A 24,761-nucleotide genomic window follows, 5' to 3' on the forward strand; every position below is an offset into this window, starting at 1 on the left:
TCCCCAACGTATGTTTGATTTAAAAGCTCAGCTATACACAAAGTCATTGATGAATGCACCCCCAGTGGATTTTATGAAAACAAAAATAATTATATTTACAGAGAAAACACCTATAACCCGCACCCACAAACGCACTAAAGAAAGCGACAAGTGACTGGAAAGATCTACAAGCCAGCTGGGGGAAAAAAAAGAAGCACAAATACGCCTGTCATAAGCGGAAGTGAAAACTTTGCCTGTGGTAGAACGACGAACGCCAAACTCCGAGTGAGAAGAAGTAAAAAATTTAACTTTGAAAAAAAAAAAAAACATGAAACAGGCGTAAGAGCTGACGCACCCACCCACCCAACAACGCTCACTGTGCATTCAAAGGCGCTGCAGAACCCAGTCATTTATGAAAAGCACAGCAGGAAGCCACTTCCTATGCAAGCAGTCGTCGAGTTTGGGGATTCTGTAGTTTCCTTTGCGGGGGACTTCAGTCATTTAATACGATTATGGCAAGTCACCATCAAAAGCAATTTTATTGATCAAACTAAGCCCATAGCAGAGCATATTTTCTGTTGCGTCGTCATACAGAAGCTGGCCGCGCATTGTTTTCTATTCAGATAAGAAAACAATAGGCGTTTGTTCGCTTAACTGAACTTCACCACGCTCTCCAATCACGAGTGTGTATCTCGAGTTTCAAGAGAAAAGGTGTACGGGAAAGAAAAAAGTGCTGTTTAGAAAAATGCCAAACTGATCTGAAGACTTAATTTTTTCCATTTGAAAAAAAAAGTACTCAGGAGTCTTTTAAAATCATAACATAATTAGGTTTCTCGAAGTTTGGCCAGGAACTGTTGTACATGAGTAAATAATAAAGGGTGATTCCACGAGAGATCGACACGGGTCCAAAAGTTGATATTTTAGATTTCATTGAGTATTTTATATTCCGTGTAGCCCGAAAGTCAACTTCGTTTTATGATTAACGGCGTAACTTACGAGAAAAAAAAATATCAATCTTCACCAACACGGAGGAACCAATTTCGTCACCTGTCATTTTCGAAGATTGCAGATGCTCTAAAAAGACAAATATTTTTGTTTCACGGAAGATATTTTTTATCTGAAATGCATGTCTAATGAAGAATGAATTCATACGGTTTAAGTTTGTAGACCTTAAGAAGATAGCTTTTAAAAATGTCTAATTTTGCGACAGTTTAAAATAAGTTACGTATATTAAAACTTGACATGTTTTAAGGATTTCATGTGTTCATAAGGTACATAAATTATTGCTGCCGTAGGGCAAATGTAAATTTTTACATATCGCTGATTGATTGATTTGTGGGGTTTAACGTCCCAAAACCACCATTTGATTATGAGAGACGCCGTAGTGGAGGGCTCCGGAAATTTTGACCACCTGGGGTTCTTTAACGTGCACCCAAATCTGAGTACACGGGCCTACAACATTTCCGCCTCCATCGGAAATGCAGCCGCCGCAGCCGGGAATCGAACCCGCGACCTGCGGGTCAGCAGCCGAGTACCTTAGCCACTAGACCACCGGTTTTTACATATCGCCTCAAAGTTCTCATATTGGCAATAGTGTACTCCACCGAAATTTAAATAACAAAAAAAACCCTCTTCGATTTTTCTTAAAATCTCGTAAACAGACAACCGAAGGCCATCATACAGTAATAGAGAAAAACATGTTGCATTATTTTGTTTTTAGCGACAATATTCGTGGTACAAATGAGAGCTTTTCGAGAATGCGCTGATAAGTTGAGAAATCTAGAAATCGGAACGGAAAAGCGGCAATAAGCTTAAAACGCGGGTAAACGTGACCGCATTTGGTGAAGAAAGGCTGTTTTAGCAGATAGGAGTAAGTATTTTGAACACGGTATTCTACAGTATCTGAATTCACTCTTATACGTAGAGCACTGAGACTTCTAATATGTGGTGCCTCTCCATTACTGACACACAGATGGAGCTGCTGTGATGGCCATGTGTTTGCAACACGTTGGATAAGAAAATTGAATGTTGAATGAGTTCATAAACAATTCATAACAAATTTTTTATCATTTGGGGCACGAAGACTGCCCCATTAGACTGAAAAACACGCTTTAGGGCAAGTTGTCATCCGTCGTCTGCTCTACAAATGAATTGCTGTGCGCCGCATCTCGAAGGCAATGCTTTAGATCATATGGTTCAAAGTAGGGACAAAGATCACGCCTCCCGTAATGTTATCGACAAAAACATTGTGAAACTCATTTTAACCACGGAGGAAGGAAAGGTAAGGAGAGGACATGCCCAGCCGGCGCAGGGCGTAAAAAATGTGGCGGAAATTACGTCACGCGTGGCCATATTCACTAGGCACAATGGCGGCGTTTTGTTATTGTTGATGTAGTGTGGTGCGGCACCGTTCAGGCGGTCCAGCGGCGGTGTGCGCGTTTTCATGGGCCTCGCACCTAACCGTGGCATACTGCAGGTGTTCGACAGCATCCATTCTTTGTGCCGCATTGTTAGCTACGCAATTTTCCCCCGGTGGTGGTTGTAACCAGGTGTTTGAACTAGAAACCACGGAACGAGCGCGCGCACACGTACTCCGAATTTGCAGCGTCCGTCAAAATTATGCTGAAAAGCCATCATAGAAGATAACGACTGTGCTCAAGAATTCGTTCAATGAATGCCTTGCAGGTTAGTGACAGTTATGCGGTGTTGCTTCTTATGACAACGGACGATGCATTTGCGGTCTACAGGCCCTTATTAAGACTGTAATCTAATCTTGCTTTTCATGTTCCTGTACAGTTACCGGTTGGCGCTGAGCTGTGTTCCAGATAAGGAAGACAGAAACAAGCACCTTCTCTTTATTTTCCTCTAGTGACTAGCCACTTATCCCGGAGACATCTTCCCTCGCATTTGGCTGGCTTTCCCTGCCGTCCTTGGCGGCTGTGTCGACGTGTGAAGCTTCCCGCAGACCTTTTCTCACGCATTCCTTCGGCTAACTTTCCCACCTTTCGCCCTAACGCGATCCTGGTCTCTGTTCTCCGTAGCTACTAGTGCGCGTGAATCACACTGGAGACGTGTTCCCACGCACTTTCGAGTGGTCTTCGCTGCTTTCGTCCTAATGAAATCATGGCCTTTGGGATATCCGTAGGAACCAGTGCGCGTTGGACAAAAGAGGGGCGAAAACAAAGAGGCCCGCGCAAACTCAACGGGCTGCCACGCACACAAGCTCCACTGACACCGACTTTACTGGCGTAATTACGGACCTCCGGGTTTATTGCAGGGAAGACATTTTTTTCTTTTTTTTTATCCTTGTGTCTAGCCTACAGACTGACCGAAAATTTCATAAAACCTGAAGAGAAGCGCAAAAGGGGAAAAAGCGATCTGAAAGAAGCTGTGCAAATTTCGGTGCCTGGTTCGTCGCGCGGCAATGTCCAAAATATAATCTTTATTTTCACAAAGAACACATCAAATTAAAAAAAAATCTTAACGTGCAACTTGCCGTGTTTATCGTTAACGCTGGCAGTGCAAGAGTACAACAGCCATACGCAGAGATTTCGTCAACCGTATCGCGGCAAGACAGCGTGTTGAAATCCGTTCCGTTGGTTTCGGATAGCACCGGCGCACGCGGCGCGCAGGCCACGTGCTTTTTGAGAAAGAGAGGAAGCCGTGCCTTCTGCTTCACATTCGTATGTAAACAAGAGAGGAGAATTTGCCTAGTCAATATGGCCGACTTCCGGCTTCATCGCGGTTTCGCAACGAGTGACGTCAGGACCTCTCCAAGCTTACCTTTCCTTCCTCCGTGATTTTAACGTACTATACTTCAGTTTTGCATTCGCACTGTGGATACTTGCGCACAAGTATCCACAGTGCGAATACAAAACTGAAGTTCAGTACGTTAAAATGAATTTGACAATGTTTTTGTCGATGAAATTACGGGAGGCGTGATCTTTGTCCCTACTTTGAACCACGATCTAAAGTATTGTCTCCGAGATGTGGCACACAGCAATTCATCTGTAGAGCAGACGACGGATGACAACTTGCCCTAAAGCGTGTTCTTCAGTCTAATGCGGCAGTCTTCGTGCCCCAAATGATAAAAATTGTTATGAATCGTTTATGAACTCATTCAACATTCAATTCTCTTACCCAACGTGTTGCAAACACATGGCCGTCACAGCAGCTCCATCTGTGTGTCAGTAATGGAGAGGCGCCACATATTAGAAGTCTCAGTGCTCTACGTATAAGAGTGAATTCAGATACTGTAGAATACCGTGTTCAAAATACTTACTCCTATCTGCTAAAACAGCCTTTCTTCACCAAATGCGGCCACGTTTACTCGCGTTTGAAGCTTATTGCCGCTTTTACGTTCCGATTTCTAGATTTCTCAACTTATCAGCGCATTCTCGAAAAGCTCTCATTTGTACCACGAATATTGTCTCTATAAAAACAAAATAACGCAACATGTTTTTCTATATTACTGTATGATGGCCTTCGGTTGTCTGTTTACGAGATTTTAAGAAAAATCGAAAATGGGTTTTTTTTATTATTCAAGTTTCAGTGAAGTGCACTTTTGCCAAAATATGAAATTTGAGGCATTATATAAAATTTACATTTGCCCTACGGCAGCAATAATTTATATACTTAATGAACACACTATATCCTTAAAACGTGTCAAGTTCGAAAACGCTGCTTGCAACACTTTCGGAGAAAAAAAATGGGGAATACGTAACCTATTTTAAACTGTCGCAAAATTAGACATTTTTAAAAGCTATTTTCTTAAGGTCTACAAACTTGAACCCGTGTGAATTCATTCTTCATTAGACGAGCATTTCAGGTAAAAAGTATCTTCCTTGAAACAAAAATATTTGTCTTTTTATAGCATCTGCAATTTTCGAAAATGACAGGTGACGAAATTGGTGCCTCCGTGTTGGTGAAGCTTGATATTTTTTTTCTCGTAAGTTATACCGTAAATCATAAAACGAACTTGACTTTCGGGCTACCTGGTGAGAGGTGAACGAAATATAAAATACTCAATGAAATCTAAAATATCAACTTTTGGACCCGTGTCGTGGAATCACCCTAAAATGTGAGCTTATGTATTTTACAAAAATCTCTAGTTTGCAACCACAAGCATCTAGCGTATATATTCACGAGGTATCCAAAGCGGCGTAATGCATTACCTCTTTTCACGACTCGCATCATATCATTACTTTATTGACGGAAGTTGTGCGTGGATTGGGTTCATGGGCTGCTGGTGCACATACTATGTGTTATATATAAATCTCTTTCCCTCTTGGCACCTTAAGTGAGATATTTAACAGTTCTTTGACGTATGTATTCGCCACGTATACGGACAGTTCTCAGCTCCATGCTGGCAATATAAGCTTTATGGCCGCACGCGCAACCATACTAGTCGTCGGACGGTCAGTTTATCTCTCTCTATGCTTTGCCTTTACTTCTCTAGAACCTGGTATTTACTGCATGATGAAAACTGAATAAAGGGTTTGCGGTACAAACTAGTGTGCTACAAGGCCCTCTAAGAACGGCAACTGTTCTTCGCAGTTGCTTCATTGTTGTGCATAATAGATCGCACAACGCCCTGATTCTGGTGCAGGGGGCTTCGTGATCTTGGAGTGCCTGGAACCCATCACTCAGCGGCCAATGGGCCAGATCCTGCTTGACTACCTCACCGATACGGTGCTTTCGCACAAGACCAACCTGTTCGGCCGTCCGCGCGTCTCGCCCGACTCACGGCACGTCATCACGCTGCAGAGTTCCAACAACAGCGTCGTCATAGTCGCCCAGGAGGTCACCGAGCAAGGTAAACACGTGGTTATCAAACGTGCAGTAAAACCCGCATGAATACGAAGCCTATATGGAGGCGCAACCACATGAGCTATACCTTGGTTACGTACGAAACATCAAAATGGGAATATTGGCCGGTACTATGTATGTCTTTGGGTGCAGTCTGCGCCATTTTGCTGTCATGTTTTCATGGTTTAGCGTACACATGGTTTAACAGCGTTGCACGAAGCGTGCGAAGCGGTGTTTGTCCCAGGTGTCATGTGTGTCAGGTGACGTGTGAACTATTTGCTTCTCTTTTGCTTTAATTGCGGAGGTCTGTCAATGTAGGTATTCAGAAAGGTACAGGAAACCAAAAACTCATCGAGTCCCTTACGCATTAATCTAATACGACTGGAAGGAGAAAGTCATCCGGTATGACTGTATCATCATAAGCATCATCATTACCACCGCCATCATCGTCGTCATCATTGGAGCTTGAGGTCACGTGAAAATTTGCATACTTTGTCACTTCAGTGGCTGATGATGAATAATTACAGCTCAGCCCTTTTAATGGTTTGGCAGTTTTCAGCGTCCAACTTGTTACGCACTTCGCATTGTCGTGACAATTAGTGCGGTGCTACGCTTCCACCATAAAATCTTCAGGAATGCTTACAATGTTTAGGAATTAAGCTGGCTGTAGGCCGGCATTAATAGTAAGTGCTGTTTATATATTTTATCTGAGCAAATGAAACATTCAAGATAAAACATCCCGTGTAAGGTTGAGTTGGGATGCTATGTTCTCAGGAAGGCCGTCCGTTAAAAATTACGTGGATTGTCAGGTTTTTTAAAACTAGCAAAGAAAAACTTTGTGGCTGGAATGATTTAACCTTCATTTTGAAACCCTTTAAAAGATTAAGGACATTTAAAGAATACTTTAGGCCGCACTACGACTAATACATTGAGCTGCAGGCTGAACTTGAACCATGACGGTGTCCTAACTGCTTTTCGCCCCACGAAGCAAAAATTTTACAGTGTACTAAAACATGGCTATCATTCATGTTCGAGCAGAGTCCTCATTGCGAGACTGTGAATTATTGAGGTTTGATTATGTGTGCGTACGTGTATCTCCTTCCTCCCTCTCTCGGTCTCTTTCTTTTGTTCTTCATCACATATTGCACATTGACGGTCTTACCCGCACGATGCCAACTAAGCGATTGATACCAACCTTGCTACTACAATTTGTCATTTGCAATTATCCGTTTTTAATATTACTCACATTCTTTCGTTATTCCGTTACTGCATTAATCCATCATTGGGCCGAGTTTCTGGCAGTATGGCTGTCTGCTAGCCAAAAACGTGATAGGTATCTTTCGGCCAAATGGAGTAGTGGCTCCGATATATTATGTGACCTCTAATATTGATGTCGTCCTCTGCGTGCATTTATCAAAAAACAAGCAACGGACAAGAAGCCGCGATATCACCGAACAGCGTAAGACCACGGATTATATATATATATCCGAATCTCAAGTACATCTACAAAAACAGTGGTTGTTGCCGTGTTCTCTGCGGAACTACGCAGCATAAAACAACTAATGGTAATTGAATATCCCCATTCATACGACGTCATGGATACAATATACCAACCAAGGGAGACATATATCTATGCCACTTTTCCCGGCGTCCTTAGTTTGGTGTGCCTGCTTACTCTGCCTCGCCAGTGGAGCGTCTATTCAACATTGCACTCTCCGCAAGCTCGACCCACCCTATAGACGGCGCACCAAATCGGTAGCCAATGACACAGGAAATTAAGCTGATCCCTCAGGCTGTGTTACATATTTATTTGTTCAGTAGCTGCACATATGGCTTTAATTAAGCTGACGCATGTTCCATGGCGCATTCGCCACCAACTGCAAGCTGTTACGAGAGCGCAAAATGTCTATGCATGCTCATTACCTCTAAACTATTGCTACAGATTCGCGGGTTGGCGGCTCTGTTCTCTACAAAAAGTTCTCAGTGAAACAAGTAACGCTGCCCAAGTTCCTGCTACTACAACTATCCATCGTCATGTACCCCATTCATTTATTATAGCCAAGGTCTTGCTTGAAATGTCTGGTGCTATTCGTGTGCATAGACGGTAACCGTCAATGGTTTATGCATAGTGATATTTGTTGCCGCCATTTGTATCTGCATTTTGTATTTTAGTCTTACGGATGTTTATTGTAATATGGTTTATCGTTTTCTTTTCACTTATGATACCCACCACTCATGTAATGTCTCTCGGGACCCTTGAGGTACCAATAAATAAAAATAATTAAATAGATATATTGACGGAAGGCTAGTTATAGTCATGGCAAAGTCTGCACCAGGTTCTGAAACAATGAATTTTATGGGTTTCTGTTGTTAGTCTCATCCTTTTGTATTTTCTTATATCTGGATGTTCCTTCGCAGGTCTACGGTTCCTGTTCGACGTGAAGACAACGCTGCAGATCAGCGACGCTACTTTCTTCACGTCGCGCACAAGCCACAGCTACGATTTATACGCCAGCTCGTCCACCAAGGAGGACATCCTCTTGGTGAACCTGCAGGACGGCAAGGTCGAGGTCATCACGGGCACGGGCCGCGCTATCGATCCGCGCGGCGCTCGCTGGGGCAACGCCAACCGGCCCATCAGCAGCGCGGGCGTCTTCGGCACCTACATGGTCACCACGGCCAGCGAGGCTGTCTTCGTGCTCAATGGCAAGACGCGCACCGTCAACTGTGAGATCGGCAACGTCGTTCATCCGCGAATGATGGTTTGGGTGCGCTCGCCCTAAACTCGGCCCTCTTGTCTCCGCTGCCCGCCCGCCTCTACCCTCGACCAATTGGCAGCCTTTGGCTCTCTCTCACTCTTCCTTCTCTGGATATTTTTTGTTCACCTTTATTTTACTGTTTCAGGTGTATATGAGGCCGACAGCCATACCGTTTTAACCGAAGGCGAGCTAAAATGGGCGTTTTAGACTGAAAAGTAAATCTGTGCATTTAGCATGGTACGCACAGCGTCCTCCTATACGCTTCTTAAAGTACTGCACGAAACTGCGTCAGTGTTAGCCTTCTCATCCAAGAAAGCACAGCGAGGTAGAGAGGCCCATCTCGTGACATCTGATATATAGAAATACTAGTAAGAACAAGACACTCGTGGCAGCACACAGTGGCGTCATTGCGAAGCCACCGTATATGCCGAAAAGCGAAGTGTCTCCCTTTACACAAAAATGCTCACAAGTCTGATAGGAGAAATGAAGCCTAGACAACGAGCTTGCTAAGGCTAACAGATCTGAGCATGCGAAATCGACAGGCACAGTAACGCCTTCACTACTTCAAGGGTTCCGCTTTTATTGATAAAAAGGCGCTTTCGAGCGAAAATGCAGCTAGACGCACTTAATCCAGAGCCACCTAAGGGAATAAGCATATTGTGAATTTAACCTTTTGGTTATCGACATTTAACGTCCGTTTTTCTAAGTCCTATTTCTTTCCTCCTCCTTGAATAGTTTATTTCTGAGCAATAAGTTTTAGCGATGGTCGTTGTGTGGGTGATGTAGAAGCAAGAAAAAAAAAGCGTTTGTGTTCGGGAACATGTGCTGCCTACATTTTTTGTGAGGCTTTATTGTTTAGTGTTTGAAATCGGAGAACAAGGCTCATGGCCGCCGTCCAGTTATCTGCTTTGCGGTCTATAGTACACGGACAAATGCAATCTGCCATATTGTAGGCTCTCTGTTTTTTTGTTTGAATGTGCTTTTAAAAGCATGCGTTTTGAAGTGTAGCGGAACGTGTGATGCGCCATGAATAGTGTTAGTGTAAGAGTTTGGCAGTGAGAAGAACTCTTTTGATGTCTCACGTGGCCGGTGCCTGTAAGGAATAGTGGAAAGATACAACACAACATTCCTAGATAGCCTTACGTGTGGTAAACTTGGCTAAAACACTTAGGTTACGTCGTCAAAGGCAAAAAAAAAACGCGAAACTGTTGTGAAGTTATTGGAAATTTCAGGTATTTGTTTAGATTATACTGGATATTCTTTAGGCGAAGCTTTTACCTCTTATCCGGGTGCCAGCCTCTATATTGTTATCATATTCTGATTGCAGTTTGATAAACAGTGTTGTTTAAAAAGAATTTTCTCTGACTTCGATTTTTTTATTCTATGAATGCTAACGGCAGTGGGGAAAAGGGCGGCTGTGTTCGATGAGTCCTGCACCAACCGTCTGCAATTGTAATAAAGAATACGGAAATGTGCAGCAGCAACAAAAAGCATATTTATCAATGTTCACTTTTGCCATCAACTTCGATTATTGTGCCACTGTTCTCTTGACATAATTTAAAAAGGTCCGTGGCGGGAGCTTCATACCCTAGGAAAGCTATTAATTTTGCTGTTGCATGTCGCATAAAGTATTTTTTACATGTTCTTCATTGTAACGAAATCAAGGCTAGATGTTTCTTGCTGCCATAAACCCATGTAAATGCTGTAGTTTCTTTCGCTTTATTTTACCAACAACTGAAAATATTAGTTGTTTTTGTTTTTATCTTAAGTCAGGGGATGCTTAATGTGGCCTCTTCCATTCGGAAGGGCCACTGGGCTGCTGCTATTACCGCCACCGATGGTTAAAAGTTCATGCTGTACATAACCTATAGCGACATGTATTTGATTCAGGTTGTGCAGTACTCAGTGTCTTCTGTAGCATCTGAGCTCTGTCTGCCATGTCAAGTTTTGACTTAGTCAGTCTTGATTTTCGGAGTACGCTAAGGCTGTATACCTGGACGAATATGGGCGTGTTATACAGTGTGTGAAAGCGGCGTGTTGGGGCATTCAGTGACGCGTCCCGGGCTTTCTTTATAAAGCCAGTCGGATGAGCAGCGGATGTCCGTGCACAACTTCCTTTTGACTGGAATGCCTCAGCTAAAAGGACTCAATCTCGACCAGATGTAACGACAGATTTAGGCTTTCACTGTATGACCGCATGCGAAGTTTAGACGGTGTTAAGATGATAACAATATCGTGTTGGCCTGTCTCGTAGTTGTGATGGTCGTCAAAACTTTCTTGCTCCTTCGAAGATGGCTCGGCATGACTGTAGCTAAGGCGGCCGAGTTAGCACGCACGAATATCCACAGGAAAGCACAATTTTCTGTCGTTCTACGAAGAAAGATTATGACTGTTCTATATAGGTAAAACTGTGAAAGCTTCAGGAGATGCGTATGTTCATCTGGCACTGTCCCGCATCCACTTAATCCAGTTGGAATGATATGTGTACATTTAAAAGAAGCTTTTCTATTTTAGTTACTGTTTTTATTTTTACCTTGGTCACAAATTCTAGTCCTAAATGTATTTCTCATCCATGTAGTGTCACACTTGTAAATATGCGTATTTGAAGTTGAAATGAAAATACGTTGCGCCAAGGCGCGTTATGTAGGTCAACTTGTTTTGCTATATTTAATTTTAAGGTGTGCTTGTCGAAAGTGCATTGATGTGTATGTATGTGGCATTAATAAAGAACTGTGCTAGAACGCACGTAGCATTTTTCATGCTCCTTGTGATATGGGGAGTGTGCTTCAGTCCTGTCTCGAGAATTTCTCTGGCTCATTTTCTTTTTTGCTCATGTTACGCGATATGGAGAACCTTCTCTCATGCACGATCTTTGTGTTGGTATTACGAAAGCTTTTTTTTTTTTGTTCATTCCAGCGCGAAACGAAATATCACATTACATTGGACTGTCTCGTCCGGCTTTTCAACGGATACTCGTTTGCTGTGAAATCATAATCAACTCACGGGGAAAAAAGAACCGATGGAGAAATACATCACCAAAAGTGTCCCGCTTGAATATTTCGTATGAATGAAGTATAGCGGTAACTGTCGCAAAATCCAACGCAGCGTGAACAGCACTCGCGTTTTGTTCTGTGCCGTAGCCGGTAATTACGCAGTAAAAAACGTATACCTAGATTGGCAATGAATAGGGCATAATATTGGTCCCTTCTCTTACGTAGTCGAAATGCTAGCATATATCGCTGTTTCACATCGAAAAATCCGTAAATACTCCCCAGCGGCGCTTTGTTAGTCGTCGAGTTCAAGAAATTCGCAAGAGAACGGCATGACAGTAGCCTGCCGGCATTGTGCGCCGTTATGTGTGGCGCCAAACGAGGCAAAACTGATAGCCATCAAGGGCCCAGGCGACGTGGGCTTTCCGAAGCCACGAAAGGCCGTTGCGTGAGGTTGGATGGAGTGCGCAACGTAATGAGACGTTCTCGCCCTCCAACGCGCGCTGTGTTTTTTCGGCGGTCCGATTGTATGCGTCTCACACAACTGCCAGCAGAGCTCGCTGCACGAGCTCCACAAATTTCGGGTGGCCGCCGCCGTGGCTGAAACCGCGCGTTCTCCGACATCAATTCTTCCTCCGTCTAGGGCGAAGTCGCGACGACAAGTCGAAATGCTCGCAAAATCTTACGTTCCACACTTGTGCTGACTGTAAACATGTGGTATTGTTTTCTGTAAGTAGAAGTTTTCATGCGTGGTTAACACCGTCTGTCTGCTTGTCACACGACTCGTGCGATGCGTAAGAGTGTGTGACTAAAATGCTTGAATAAAAAAAGTTGCACTTGCATCGCCAGTGTGCTTGTTTTGTTCTTGCCAGTCGCTTCTTTTTTTCTTCTTCCCTTACGTGCCATTTTACACACACATATTTCTTATGTTACCGTGATTGCTGATTTCCTGCTTGCGAGCTCCTATCATTTTTCTCGTTTTCTGTGTTATGATATTACTCTTGCCCTATGTGCCCATATTTGTATTTTTCTAACGAATTAATGTTTAAAACCTATCGGAAATACCACAAAAAAAGTTTCTAGTTGATTTGATCGATATGTGGGGTTCAACGTCCCCAAACCCCCATATGTTTATGAGAGACGCCGTAGTGGAGGGCTCCGGAAATTTCGACCACCTGGGGTTCTTTAATGTGCGCCCAAATCTGAGCACACGGGCCTACAACATTTCCACCTCCATCGGAAATGCAGCTGCTGCAGCCGGGAGTCGATCCCGCGCCCTGCGGGTCAGCAGCCGAGTACCTTAGCCACTAGACCACCATGGCGGGGTGAAAGTATCTACTAAGCAATCAAGCATGAGTGAAAAACAAGAACACCACCTGAAATCCGGAAGGAAAAGGTTGGGTTAATTAATCACGCATCTCTGCAGTTTGATACACATAATCAATACAGGCGAACTTTCACGGCCATACCAAAGGATGTGTGTATCGCGACCTGGGCTTCACAGTATTATTTTCCAAGATATAACAAGCTGACACTGCTACACTAGATGAACTTCGTCCTTTGCCATGAAGTTTATTTTATGTAAGGAAAAATGCAAATTTTATTTACACTGATGAATCTATTTCTAAGGCATTCTTAAACAATCTCTGAAAATAAAAATAACAAGTATATACTGTCCTTGCAGCAGATTTTGTGGCGCCAGTGATCTCTTCACATGAGGAGATTACACAAAATGAGAACATGAGCTTTCGATCGGCTCATCTATACACGAGGGACATCACTTGAGAATGGTCTCGTGGCCAGCTTTGCCACGCAGTCATCCGGCCATTCTGCTTTGTCTCGCATGACTTTGATGCGCAATCAGCTGATTTCACTTTGTTTTGCGCTTGTATTGCGATAGAACCACTATATAGACACTCGGACACTCTCGGCTGAAATTAGCTCGCGGCGGCGGCAAGCGCCGTCATTCACCATAAATAAATAAATAAATAAATATATATATATATATATATATATATATATATATATATATATATGTGTGTGTGTGTGTGTGTGTCAAGCCGAACCCGTGGCGCGTCTTCTTCACTGCGGATAATTTTACCCAAACGCAGCACCACTTTTTATATATATATATATATATATATATATATATATATATATATATATACCAGGTGCATGTTGCTGACTGTTGTGTGGAGTGTTAAGTCAGAATACTTTTCGTGTTCTCAAATATTATTTAATTAGATATGTTTATTAACTAACTTTTTAAGAAACAAAGATGGACAAAAAGTTCAATGAGAAAGTTCTAGATCGGTTTGCAAAACGTCTGAATAGGCAGTATCACACTTTATATCTGTTAATATTAGTGTTTTTCAGCTAACTACAGATGCCCACGAAGTACGAAAACAAGTCACAGCTTTTTTTCGCAAAAGCGAAGCAATGAACGTGATGACAACAAATTAGAAGGTCACACGCAGAATTGAAAGCAGATCTAAACGTGCCCCGCACTTCTGACACACAAATGACGCAGGAAATGGTACTCACAGGTACAGATGCATGCGAATAAGCGTTTCAGTTGTTACTTCGCTGTGTCTGAAAAGCGCGCGCTTTTCGCTAAAGTAGGCTGAAATAATTTAAGTGATCTTTGTGCGCCCGGTGACTACAACAAAATCGTTCCAGGTGAAGCCCGAGGCCAGCCAAGACATACGATCCTTCTCTCCTTACCACCGCGAGATAAGGGCGCCCGGGGGAGCATTGCTCCCCTCCTCTATGCGGGGCAAAGTATATACGCGTCGGAGATTAGAGCGTGCGCTGCCACGCGATGTAGTGACGCGCGCTCATGGCGCCATCTTGCTGGTAATGCTGAAAACACTATTCCCCCCGAGATGCCCGTTAGCAGAGGTAAGTGGTAGATATAAATAACTTGCCGTTTGATTAACGCCTCGCACTCTCTTTTCAAAGTACCCAAGTTAGATTGCACGCACCCGAGTGCTCTATTGCACGCGCGGAGGCGTTTACCACTGAGCCACCGAGGGGGTACCTCATTCAACGTTCAAACGGCAAGCTATTTATATCTACCACTTACCGCTATCGGCGGGCATCTCGGAAGGGACCAACGTGTTTTCAGCATTATCAGCAAGATGACGCAATGATCGCGCGGCGGCTCTCATCTCTGCATGATGTGTACTTTGGGCCCGCGGATAGGAGGGGGATGGGCCATCTCTCGCACACCCTTATATATCTCCCGGTGGGAAGGATCATGCCTTTTGGCTGGCTTGCAGTGGAATGATTTTGTTGTAGTTACGGGGCGCACAATGGTCGCTGAAATCATTTCACAGCCTCCGTTTGTGAAAAGGGCGCGCTTTTCAGACACAGCGAAGTAAAAACTGAGACGCTTATTCACGCTCATCTGTACCTGTGAGTACGTTTCATGCATCATTTGTGCGTAAGAAACGCGAGGCACGTTTTGATCTGCTTGCCATTTTGTGTGTGACCTTCCAATTTGTTGAGATCGCGTTTGTTGCTTCGCCTTTGTGGCAAAGCTGTGACTTTTTTATAATGACATGGGGATCACGAATGCGCGGACGACAGAAGTGAGTATACTTACAATATTTACAAATGGCTGTGTCCAAATGCTGATAGCCCCTCGCATGGCGAGTCCGCTTTTTTCAAGTTCGTCGATTCGTCTGTGACGGCGAGACCATACCCACTCCCTCGTAATAACCACCGGTGGACGAAGGGTGTTCCTAAGTTAGTCAAGACTGGCAGTATATCAGCGTTTTAGGCGCGACACATGAACATCATTAGGTGATGTAGCAGGAGCTGAGTGCGGCTGAACGGTAGTGTTGAGGTAGTTATCGTCGATGACCTCGCGGAGAACATTGTATGGTCCTGTGTATCGTGGTAGGAGCTTCTCGCGCAAGCCTTCACGTCGGTACGGCGTCCCAATTAAGACAAGAAAGTCAGGGGCGTAGTCAATGTCGTGGCGCCAGTCATCGTAGCGCACTTTTTGTGAGGCCTGAGAAGCACAGTGCCTATGGTGTGAGTGATTGAGTGAGTTACGCGGGCTCGAGAAGCAATATTCTGAGCATACACCATTTGTTAGACGGTATCAGAAGGATTGATGCATTTGCGGTGTTTAACGTCCCAAAGCCACCTTATGAATATTTCGTGAGAGACGCCGTAGTGCAGGGCTCTGTTAATTTCGACCACCTGTGGTTCTTTAACCAGCACCAAAATCTGAGAACATGGGCCTACAGCATTTCGCCTCCATCGAAAATGCAGCCGCAACAGCTGGGTTTAGATCCCGCGACCTTCGGGTCAGCAGCCGAGTATCTTAGCCACTAGACCACCAAGACGGGGCGGTATAAAAAGGAACGAGTGTTTCGAATGGCAACGCAGGGTTGCGGCCGTAGAGAAGAAAGAACGGTAAAAAACCGGCGGTGTCATGCCTTGACGAAATATATGCACTCGTAACGTAGGGGAGCGTTACGTCCCAATCACGGTGGTCAGCAGAGACGTACATCGACAACATATCTGTAAGAGTTTGGTGGAGGCTCTCGGTAAGACCGTTGGTCTGTGAATGGTAGGCTGTAGTAAGTTGATGTTCGCTAGAGAAGCTACGGAAAATTTCCTCGATCACCTTTGCGAAGAAGCAGGAGCCACGATCTGTAAGAAGGTGGCGCGGAGCCTGATGCAGGAGAATGACGTCATTTGGTAGAAAGTCTGCGATGTCTTTAGCGCAGCTAGTTGGCAAGGCGAGAGTCATAGTGTATCTGGTCATATAGTCAGTTGCGACAGCGATTCATTTGTTGGCTGACATGGACGTAAGGTAAGGCTCGAACAAGTGGAGGCCGACGCGGAAAAATTCTTCCGGGGGAATGTCAATAGATGGGAGCAGGCCAGCCGGACGGAGAGCAAGACGTTTGCGACGCTGGTAGTGCTCGCAAGCAGCGACATTACGGCGCACAGATCGATACAGGTAATGCTAAAAGAACCGCTGCCGCACGTGGTCATAGGTGCGTGAAATGCCCAGATGTCCCACCGTTGGAGCGTCATGCATATGTTGAAGAATGGTAGCACGCAGGTGTTGGAGAATAACTAATAAAAAATTCCTGAACATCAGGCTTCTTGTTGCGGCGATACAGAAAGTCAATGCAAAATACATAATGATGAATCGGACGGTTGCAACACACTGCAGATACTTGCTCAATGACCGTCTTGAGGGTTGCATCCCGACGCTGCTCTGTGCCGATGTCGGGCAAATCAGATATGACCAGCACACAAGAATCGCTCTCATGAACAGCGAGACTCGCAGGGTCCACTGGATAACGCGAGAGACAATCGGCATCTTGGTGCAGCCTGCCAGACTTGTAAATTATGTCTTTGGTATATGCCTGGAGGCGTAGAGCCCAGCGACTACAGGCGACCAGTTGGGTCCTTGAGCGATGACAACCAACACAGAGCATGGCGATCGGTAATAACTGAGAACTCACGGCCATACAAGCAGGGGAGAAATTTTTCCGACAGCACAGACCAACGCAAGACACTCGCGCTCTGTGATCTAATAGTTTTGCTCAGATGTGGAGAGGAAGCAGCTGGCATACGCAATAACACGCGCATGCCCCCCCTGGTGTTGAGCGAGCACGGCGCCGATGCCGTGAGCACTGATGGGGTGTGAACTTCAGTTGTCGTGGATGAGTCGAAGTGGGCCAGTATTGGTGGTGAAGTGAGCAAGTCGATGAGCGTCGAAAACGCAGCGGCTGGGCCTTGGCCCCACGAGAAGGGCACGCTCTTTTTGAGAAGGTCATGAGTGGTCGCGAAATTGCAGCGAAATTGCGCATAAAACGTCGGAAATATAAGCCCACAAAACACCGAACAAATTTAGTAGAATGAGGCAGAGGAAAGTTCTTGACAGCGCTAATTTTGTCAGGGTCCGGTTGGACGCTAGCAGCCATTGCACGATGACCAAGGACCGTGATTTCATGCAGGTCGGAATTGTACCTTTTGGAGTTCAGCTGAAGTCCCGCTCGACAAAAAAACGGCTATAGAATGGTCGACAAACGAGTTTGGTGGTTTCAAATGTTCGGGAAAACAATCACATTGACGATGTAGCAAAGGCAGATGGACCATTTACAACCACAAAGAAAAAAAATCCATCATGCATTTGAACGTTGCCGGGGCATTGCGAAGCCTAAAAGACATAACCTTGAACAGATAAAGGACATCTGGGGGGACGAAGGCTGTGGTTATTGCGATAGCAATTATATGGGCACTCTTGACTGAATTTCGCCGCCGGCGTCCACGTTGTTGTCGACATTAGCGTCACCGTCACTCACCATATATGTATACGTATCTTCATATATGTAAATGCAAGAAAGAAAAATAATCCAGAAAAAGACTCCGGTGCACGAAATCAAGCTTCGAACCCCGGAATCGCGAGAACGAGGCGCTAACTACTGAGCCATAGAGAAGCACCTCTGTTAACGTTCAAACGGCAAGCTATTCATATCTACCACTTACAGCTGGTGACAGGCATCTAGGGGGAACTATTATCGTGTTTTCAGCATTACCAGCGAGATGGCGCAATGAGCGCGCGTTTTCACATCGTGACGACAGAGCGGCGTGCGCTCTCATCTCCCACGCGTACTTTGCCCAGCGGAGAGGGGACGCTCTCGCGAGCGGTCGCTTATCTCGTGGTGGGGACAATCGTACACTTAGGGCTTGCACTGGAACGATTCTCTTGTAGTTTCCGGGCGCACAATGGTCAGTGCACTCGTAGCACCCTCCGTTTGCAAAAAGGGCGCGCTTTTCGGACACAGCGAAGTAACAACTGAGACGCTTATTCAAGTGCATCTATACTTTTGAGCACATTTTGAGCATTATTTGTGCGTGAGAAACATATTGAGCATTATTTGTGCTCTCATCTCTCATGTGTACTTTGGGCCCACGGAGAGGAGGGGAATGGGCCATCTCTCGCGCACCCTTATATATCTCCCGGTGGAGAGGATCATGCGTTTTGGCTGTATTGCAGTGTAATAATTGTGTTGTAGTTACGGGGCGCACAAAGGTCGCTGACATCATTTCACAGCCTCCGTTTGTGAAAAGGGCGCGCTTTTCAGACACAACAAAGTAAGGACTGAGACGCTTATTCGTGCTCATCTGTACCTGTGAGTATGTTTCATGCGTCATTTGTGCGTGAGAAACGTGGGGCACGTTTCGTTCTGCTTGCCATTCTGTGCGTGACCTTCCAATTAGTTGCTATCGCGTTCGTTGCTTCGCCTTTGCGGCAAAGCTGTCACTTTTTTGTCGGTCTAAGTCATCAACAGAAATTTGCCAGTAGCCCGAGCGCAGATCTATAGATGAGAAGTATCGCACGTCGTAAAGGCAGTCACGGGCATCATCGATTCGTGGCAGCGGATATACGTCTTTGCGGGTTCAAGGCATGGTAGTGAACGCAAAATAACTAGCTGCCATCCTACTTTTTGACTAAAACAACAGGTGACGCCCATGGACTGGAAGAGACACCTATGACACCTTTAGAGAGCATCTCATCGACTTCTCGTAGAGTTTCGTGGCGCTTAAAATGGGAAACACGATATGGTCGCCGTCTGATAGGACTCGCATCGGCGATGTGTATTTGGTGACGCACGACTGACGTTTGAACTAAAGGACGGTGATCGAAGCCAAAAATATGTTGCTAGGTCGTAATAACGTGGTGGGATTGTGCAGCCTGAGATTGCAGAAGCTGAAGGGCAACTATTTTCGTGATTTCGTCTGGAGGTGCATTTGCTCGGCTCGCTGCAATAGGGGACGAGCAGTCTTCAGGGTGTAATTCCACGATGTTACATGCATCAAGTGGGGATACGAGAGCTAACGAAATGCCTTGTGGGAAAACTTGGGTCGAACTGCTAAAGTTCGGGAGCGGAAGTTGAACGTGGTCGTCAACGATAGTCCCAATAATATGCGGCACAGCAACACTTCGGGCCAAGAACACATCCACTGATGGAGACACCACGTAGTCGCCGTCATAAAGAGCTGGTGATATCTTCAAGGCCACACACGTTATGGCTTGCGGTGAGAGCCGAACATAATATACAGAGCACAAGCATTACGTGTGATTGTGAAGATGGCACATACCAAGTCGAGGTATTTCGAGTTGGAGAACGCCGGTTGCACAGTCAATGAGAGCGGCGTGAATGGACAAAAAATCCAAGAATCAGGCCATTTGGGCACCGCTCCATGACTGCAAACGGAACAGATGCGCGGTGATCAGCGATTGTGATACGTGTTGTGAACGTTCTTGTGATGGAAAGACTTCTTCAGTCAGTCACACGAGTAACGCCAGGAGCGGCTGCTGTGAGCACTTTCTTCAGGCGGCGACGAAGTGGAGCGCTCATCATATGCACCCCAGTGTCGACAACCGCATAAACAGTCAGACCGTCAACGTCGACATCGATCAAATTTCGTCGTGTCAGCAGTACAAGAAAACAATTTTAAGTCGGAATCGAGGATGCAGCTTCACCTCTAAGAGCTCCACTTTTTAGTTTCCCTGATGAGGATTGAGCGGCGAGGTCGGGCGTCGTCGTAGAGGATACGGGGATGGCGGGCGACGTCCTGGTGGCGAACGGGACTAGTGACCTCGAGGCGACGGCGAGCAGCTTTGTGGCGTGTCAGGGGCATCGAAGGTGTGTGGCTCGAAGGGCGGGAGCCGGCGGTAGTGGTCAGTAATTGGCTCGAGGAGGCTGGAAACATCAGTATCTGTCGGCGCTGCGAGCAGTGCTATACTGGGTTCTGGGCTAATACCAATGGGTATGACAATACCGTGCGACTTGACTTATGCGGCATCCGCAGTTCGCTGTTTGGCCAGATTGCGAGGACAGGACCGTTTTGGGGGTGGTGACCCGGGGCGAGGCGGCGACCTTGAACGGCAGTCAATTGACCATTTGGGCAAAAGGGAGCGTCCCTTGTCGTGTAAAGAGGAAACCTGCGGTTAGAAAACAGCTTCCCCAACTAAGATGCTCAATGCAGTGTTTATCGGTTCAGGTGCACCTGTTTTGTTGCTTTAGGGCTAAAAACGCGTGCCAATTATTGAAAGAACATAGTAAAGGGGGAAAACATTACGTTTGTATAAACGGTGTAAAACAAAGATTTTTCGCATTTCAGCCTGAGCAACAACCAAGTGAGGTGATAGCTGCACTCCGCTACCTCGACTCTACGCCAGGCTCGTCACCTGCATCTCCTTCAAGGAGGAACATTATATTATACACTTGAGTTGAAGTAGACCCTTGAAATATCTGACTATGAACCAGGTTTCGTGAGGGCGCCTTGCGCACCGTCTGTGAGGTGCAGTGTTTGCGTGCTCATGAAAACAGCAATGTTTGCCGTTTACTATAGTATACGGGTTACATCTTTGGAACGCATTGCATATATGTTACCGGGAGATATATTTGTATATATAAGTAGAGCGTACTATAGGCGTTTCTAGTACGGGCTAATAGAAGTGCCTATAGTTAATATCGCCAAAGTGTGAAATGACGATGTAAATGAATATGTACTTTCCTAATACGCTAGATTCCACTTCTTCACGTAACACAAGTTTCTCCTACTGTACATAAAGGGACTACGGATGTAGCTGCCACTATTGTGATTATTAAATTACCCGTGCTTCTATCAATTATGGTTTGCGGAGATACGTGAGAGCGCATCGTCACGTATTAACAGAAGTATTGTGCGGTCTATTAGAAACGCTGATATACGGGAGACTCGTGCGCTGCCGTGGTGCATTTAGAGATCTGAGAGTGTTAGTTCAGCCAGCGCTGGTTCGGCACCCACGGCGAGCCGCGTGGGCCACATTCCTCTCTTTCAATAAAGGTTCCTCCTCCGCCAAACTTTCACATGCCATATTCCGAGCATATCTTTTCGGCACGCAGCCTCGCGGACTACAGCCTGTCAAAGTTTACGCTCATTTCTCGGTTTATCTGTGAGAAAAACCACTGAAAACTAAAAAGAACGACGATGAAGGGACAACCAATCACAAGCAGTCACCAGTAGTTTTGGAAGGTTTTTCTCGCACGTAAACATGAACTATCAGGCCTAACTCTTCATGCTTCTTTCTCGGTAAAAAAATTCGCGCACTGTTCTGGCATATTTGCCTTGCACAGTAGTTTTTCCGCAAATGGTAAATAGGCCGAGACTGAGCAATGGCGCAGACAGCGAAGCCCAAATGGCTGAGTTCTTCCCCCCCAACCGAATGGACCAAGGAAACCTGAGGCACGTGCGAATCGATGCGGCCGTTGGTGGGAAGAGGTCGGACGATTCACGTAATTTCAGACGCCAGGGAAGACTGTAGATGAGTGGTCAGTCCATCTTCGTAGAAAGACGTCACTGCGGTGTGTGGTAGTTGAGTGAATGATTTTGCAATACGCCTTCTTTTGGCCAGTTCAAAACGCTGGAATTCCTCAATATTTTATCGACGGGCGCACAATTCCGGCACATTAGCAGAATGAACACGTCGTTCGCTATTCCTTTCAGCCCGTCGCCAACCTTGTCAGACTCCAACATGTCTTTGTCGACTATACAACATAGAGCCAGCACGTCCTGAATATACGAAATATACGGCTCTGTGGACGTCTGAGCACGGATGAACAACTCCTTCTTTACAGCCGCCTTTCGACCCATGGGCTTGCCAAATAAGTCGCGAAATTTCTGCTTGAAAGTGTCCTAACTTATTGCTCATGATTCTCGTACCACACCTTGGCCATGCCTTTGAGGTACACAGCACGTTGGCCAGCATGAGTGACGGGTCATACACGTTGAGTGCACTGGTGCGTTTATAGTCGGCTATCCAATCGTCGACGTCAACTTTGTCCGTACACAGATCGTTCCTGGGTGCTTTGGATGCGTCAACACGTACGTGGATGATGTTGTGGCCGGTGCAGGCGCTGCCGTGGCCGATGGAGAAGTGGCCGTGGGATCTGCCCTGTGTTTTATAACGAAAACTCGATTTGACGACCACTGTGGAGCTCCGTTGTATAGCGCTTCGTTTACCTTGCACCTCCACCAATTTGGCACAGTGATTACAAATACATGGAAGACAGAAGCGAGTGTTTTCGAATATTTACGAGTAGCTGTGTTCAGCAAAGGCTGACAGCATCTCACGCGGCGAGTCCGTTTATTTTTTATCGCTTTATCTCACGCGGCGAGTCCGGCGAGTCCGCGGGTTTCAGTGCGCTCCAACCAAATCTGAATTCCTGCATATCCGATAAAACATTAAAGATAGGTCACCTACCCGTAATACGACCAGGGAAGCCCACCAGGGTAGAAAGCAAGCACGCAATGAAGCACTCGAAAAACGGCTTGGCTCCCGTAAAGGGGTCTATTACGTCGACATGGCCGGGCCATCAACCAGGGGTTACTACATGGTGGTGGTGATAAATAGAACGCAGGTGGACGGCCTCGCTTTTAAAACCACAAACTCAAGTCAGGTGGAAGAGGTGGCGATAACATTGGCGGTATCCCATCCTAATTCAAAACAAAGAGTTACAGACTCGAACAGCCTGCGAGAGCTATCTGGAAGGGGAAATCTCTCTATTGGCTAATAGACTTTTGAAATTGAGCATCAGGAACCGCGATCCTACCCCGCAATGTCTTACATGCACTCCGGGACATTAGGGTTTCGAGGGTAACGAGGCTGCACATGCATGCAGCGGCCCACGTGCTTATTTCCCGGGAAGGGCCTTGTGGCTCTTATATACCTGGAAGTCCCACACCTTCGACACGGTTTTGAGAAAATAAAGAATGCTACATTGAGCAATTCAGAATATAACCAACCACTATACATAGCCTTCATAGATTACGAGAAGGCGTTTGATTCAGTAGGAATATCAGCCGTCATGCAGGCACTGCGGAATCAGGGCGTCGATGAAGTATATAAAAACATCCTGGGAGAAATCTAGAGGGGATCAACTGCTACCATAGTGCTTCATAAAAAAATCAACAGAATACCAATCAAGAAGGATGTAAGGCAGGGGGACACAATCTCCCCAATGCCATTTACTGCATTTACTGCAGGTGTTCAGAAGCCTTTAATGGGAACAGTTAGGGATAAGAGTTAATGGAGAGTACCTTAGTAACCTGCGCTTCGCCGATGACATTGCATTGCTGAGTAACTCAGGGGACGAATTGCAACTCATGATTATGGAGTAAGACAAGGAGAGCAGAAAGGTGGGTCTTAAAATTATACTACAGAAAACAAAAGTAATGCACAACAACCTCGGAAAAGAGCAGCACTTTGAGAGAAGTAATAGTGCACTTCAAATTGTAAAAGACTATGTCAACTTAGGGCAGGTAATAACCGCAGAGCCGAACCACGAGATTGAAGTAACTTGAAGAATAAGAATTGGATGGAGCACATTTGGCAAGCACTCTCAAATTATGGCAGGTAGATTGCCACTATCCCTCAAGAGGAAGGTATATAACAGCTGTATCTTGCCGGTACTTAGCTACGAAGAAGAAACCTGGAGACTTACAAAGAGGGTTCAGCCTAAATTGAGGACGACGCAGCGAGCAATGGAAAGAAAAATGGTAGGTGTAACCTTAAGAGACAAGAAGAGAGCAGAGTGGATTAGGGAACAAACGGGTGTTAAGGATATCATAGTTGAAATCAAGAAGAGGAAATGGACATGGGCTGGGCACGTAGCGCGTAGACAGGATAACCGCTGGTCATTAAGGGTAACTAACTGGATTCCCAGAGAGACAAGCGGGTTAGGGGGAGACAGAAGGTTAGGTGGGCAGATGAGATTAAGAAATTTGTGGGTATAAATTGTAAGCAGTAAGCACAGGACCGGGTTAACTGGCGGAATATGGGAGAGGCCTTTGTCCTGCAGTGGACGTAGTCAGGGTGATGATGATGATGATGATGATGATGATGATGATGATGATGATGATGATGATGATGATGACATTGAGCAACGCCGCTTGTATCCCACACCAGTGAAGGGGCTCCCGAAAATGGCGGAGCGCGTGCTGCGGCACCTACAAACACGCTGCTCTGTCAAGCCATACTCAAGTATTACGACCCATACTCAAGTATACTCAAGTATTACGAAAATAAGTGGGCAGTGCCAGTACTGTGGTGAAGCGGCCAACACTTAACTACCATATGGTCTGGCCCTGCCAAATGAACCCAAGATTAACCGCCTTCCCCAACCCCACCAAAGAGAAC

At 45.6% G+C, this 24,761-nt stretch overlaps 1 protein-coding gene across 2 annotated transcripts in view; it reads left to right on the forward strand.

The window, feature by feature from the left end:
• LOC119161340 (follistatin-related protein 5) overlaps window positions 1-9,039 on the forward strand; it is a 434,331-nt gene extending 425,292 nt beyond the window's left edge. For both annotated transcript variants that reach the window (XM_037413760.2, XM_037413761.2), the window contains exons 14-15: window positions 5,588-5,794; window positions 8,206-9,039. In XM_037413760.2, coding sequence (XP_037269657.2) covers window positions 5,588-5,794; window positions 8,206-8,570 — 572 coding nt within the window. In that variant the 3' untranslated portion in view covers window positions 8,571-9,039. The remainder of the gene's footprint in view (window positions 1-5,587; window positions 5,795-8,205) is intronic.
• Window positions 9,040-24,761: the final 15,722 nt, after the last annotated feature.

The sequence above is a fragment of the Rhipicephalus microplus genome, chromosome X, assembly GCF_043290135.1.
Source record: "Rhipicephalus microplus isolate Deutch F79 chromosome X, USDA_Rmic, whole genome shotgun sequence".
In the NCBI taxonomy this organism is placed as follows: Eukaryota; Metazoa; Arthropoda; class Arachnida; order Ixodida; family Ixodidae; genus Rhipicephalus; species Rhipicephalus microplus.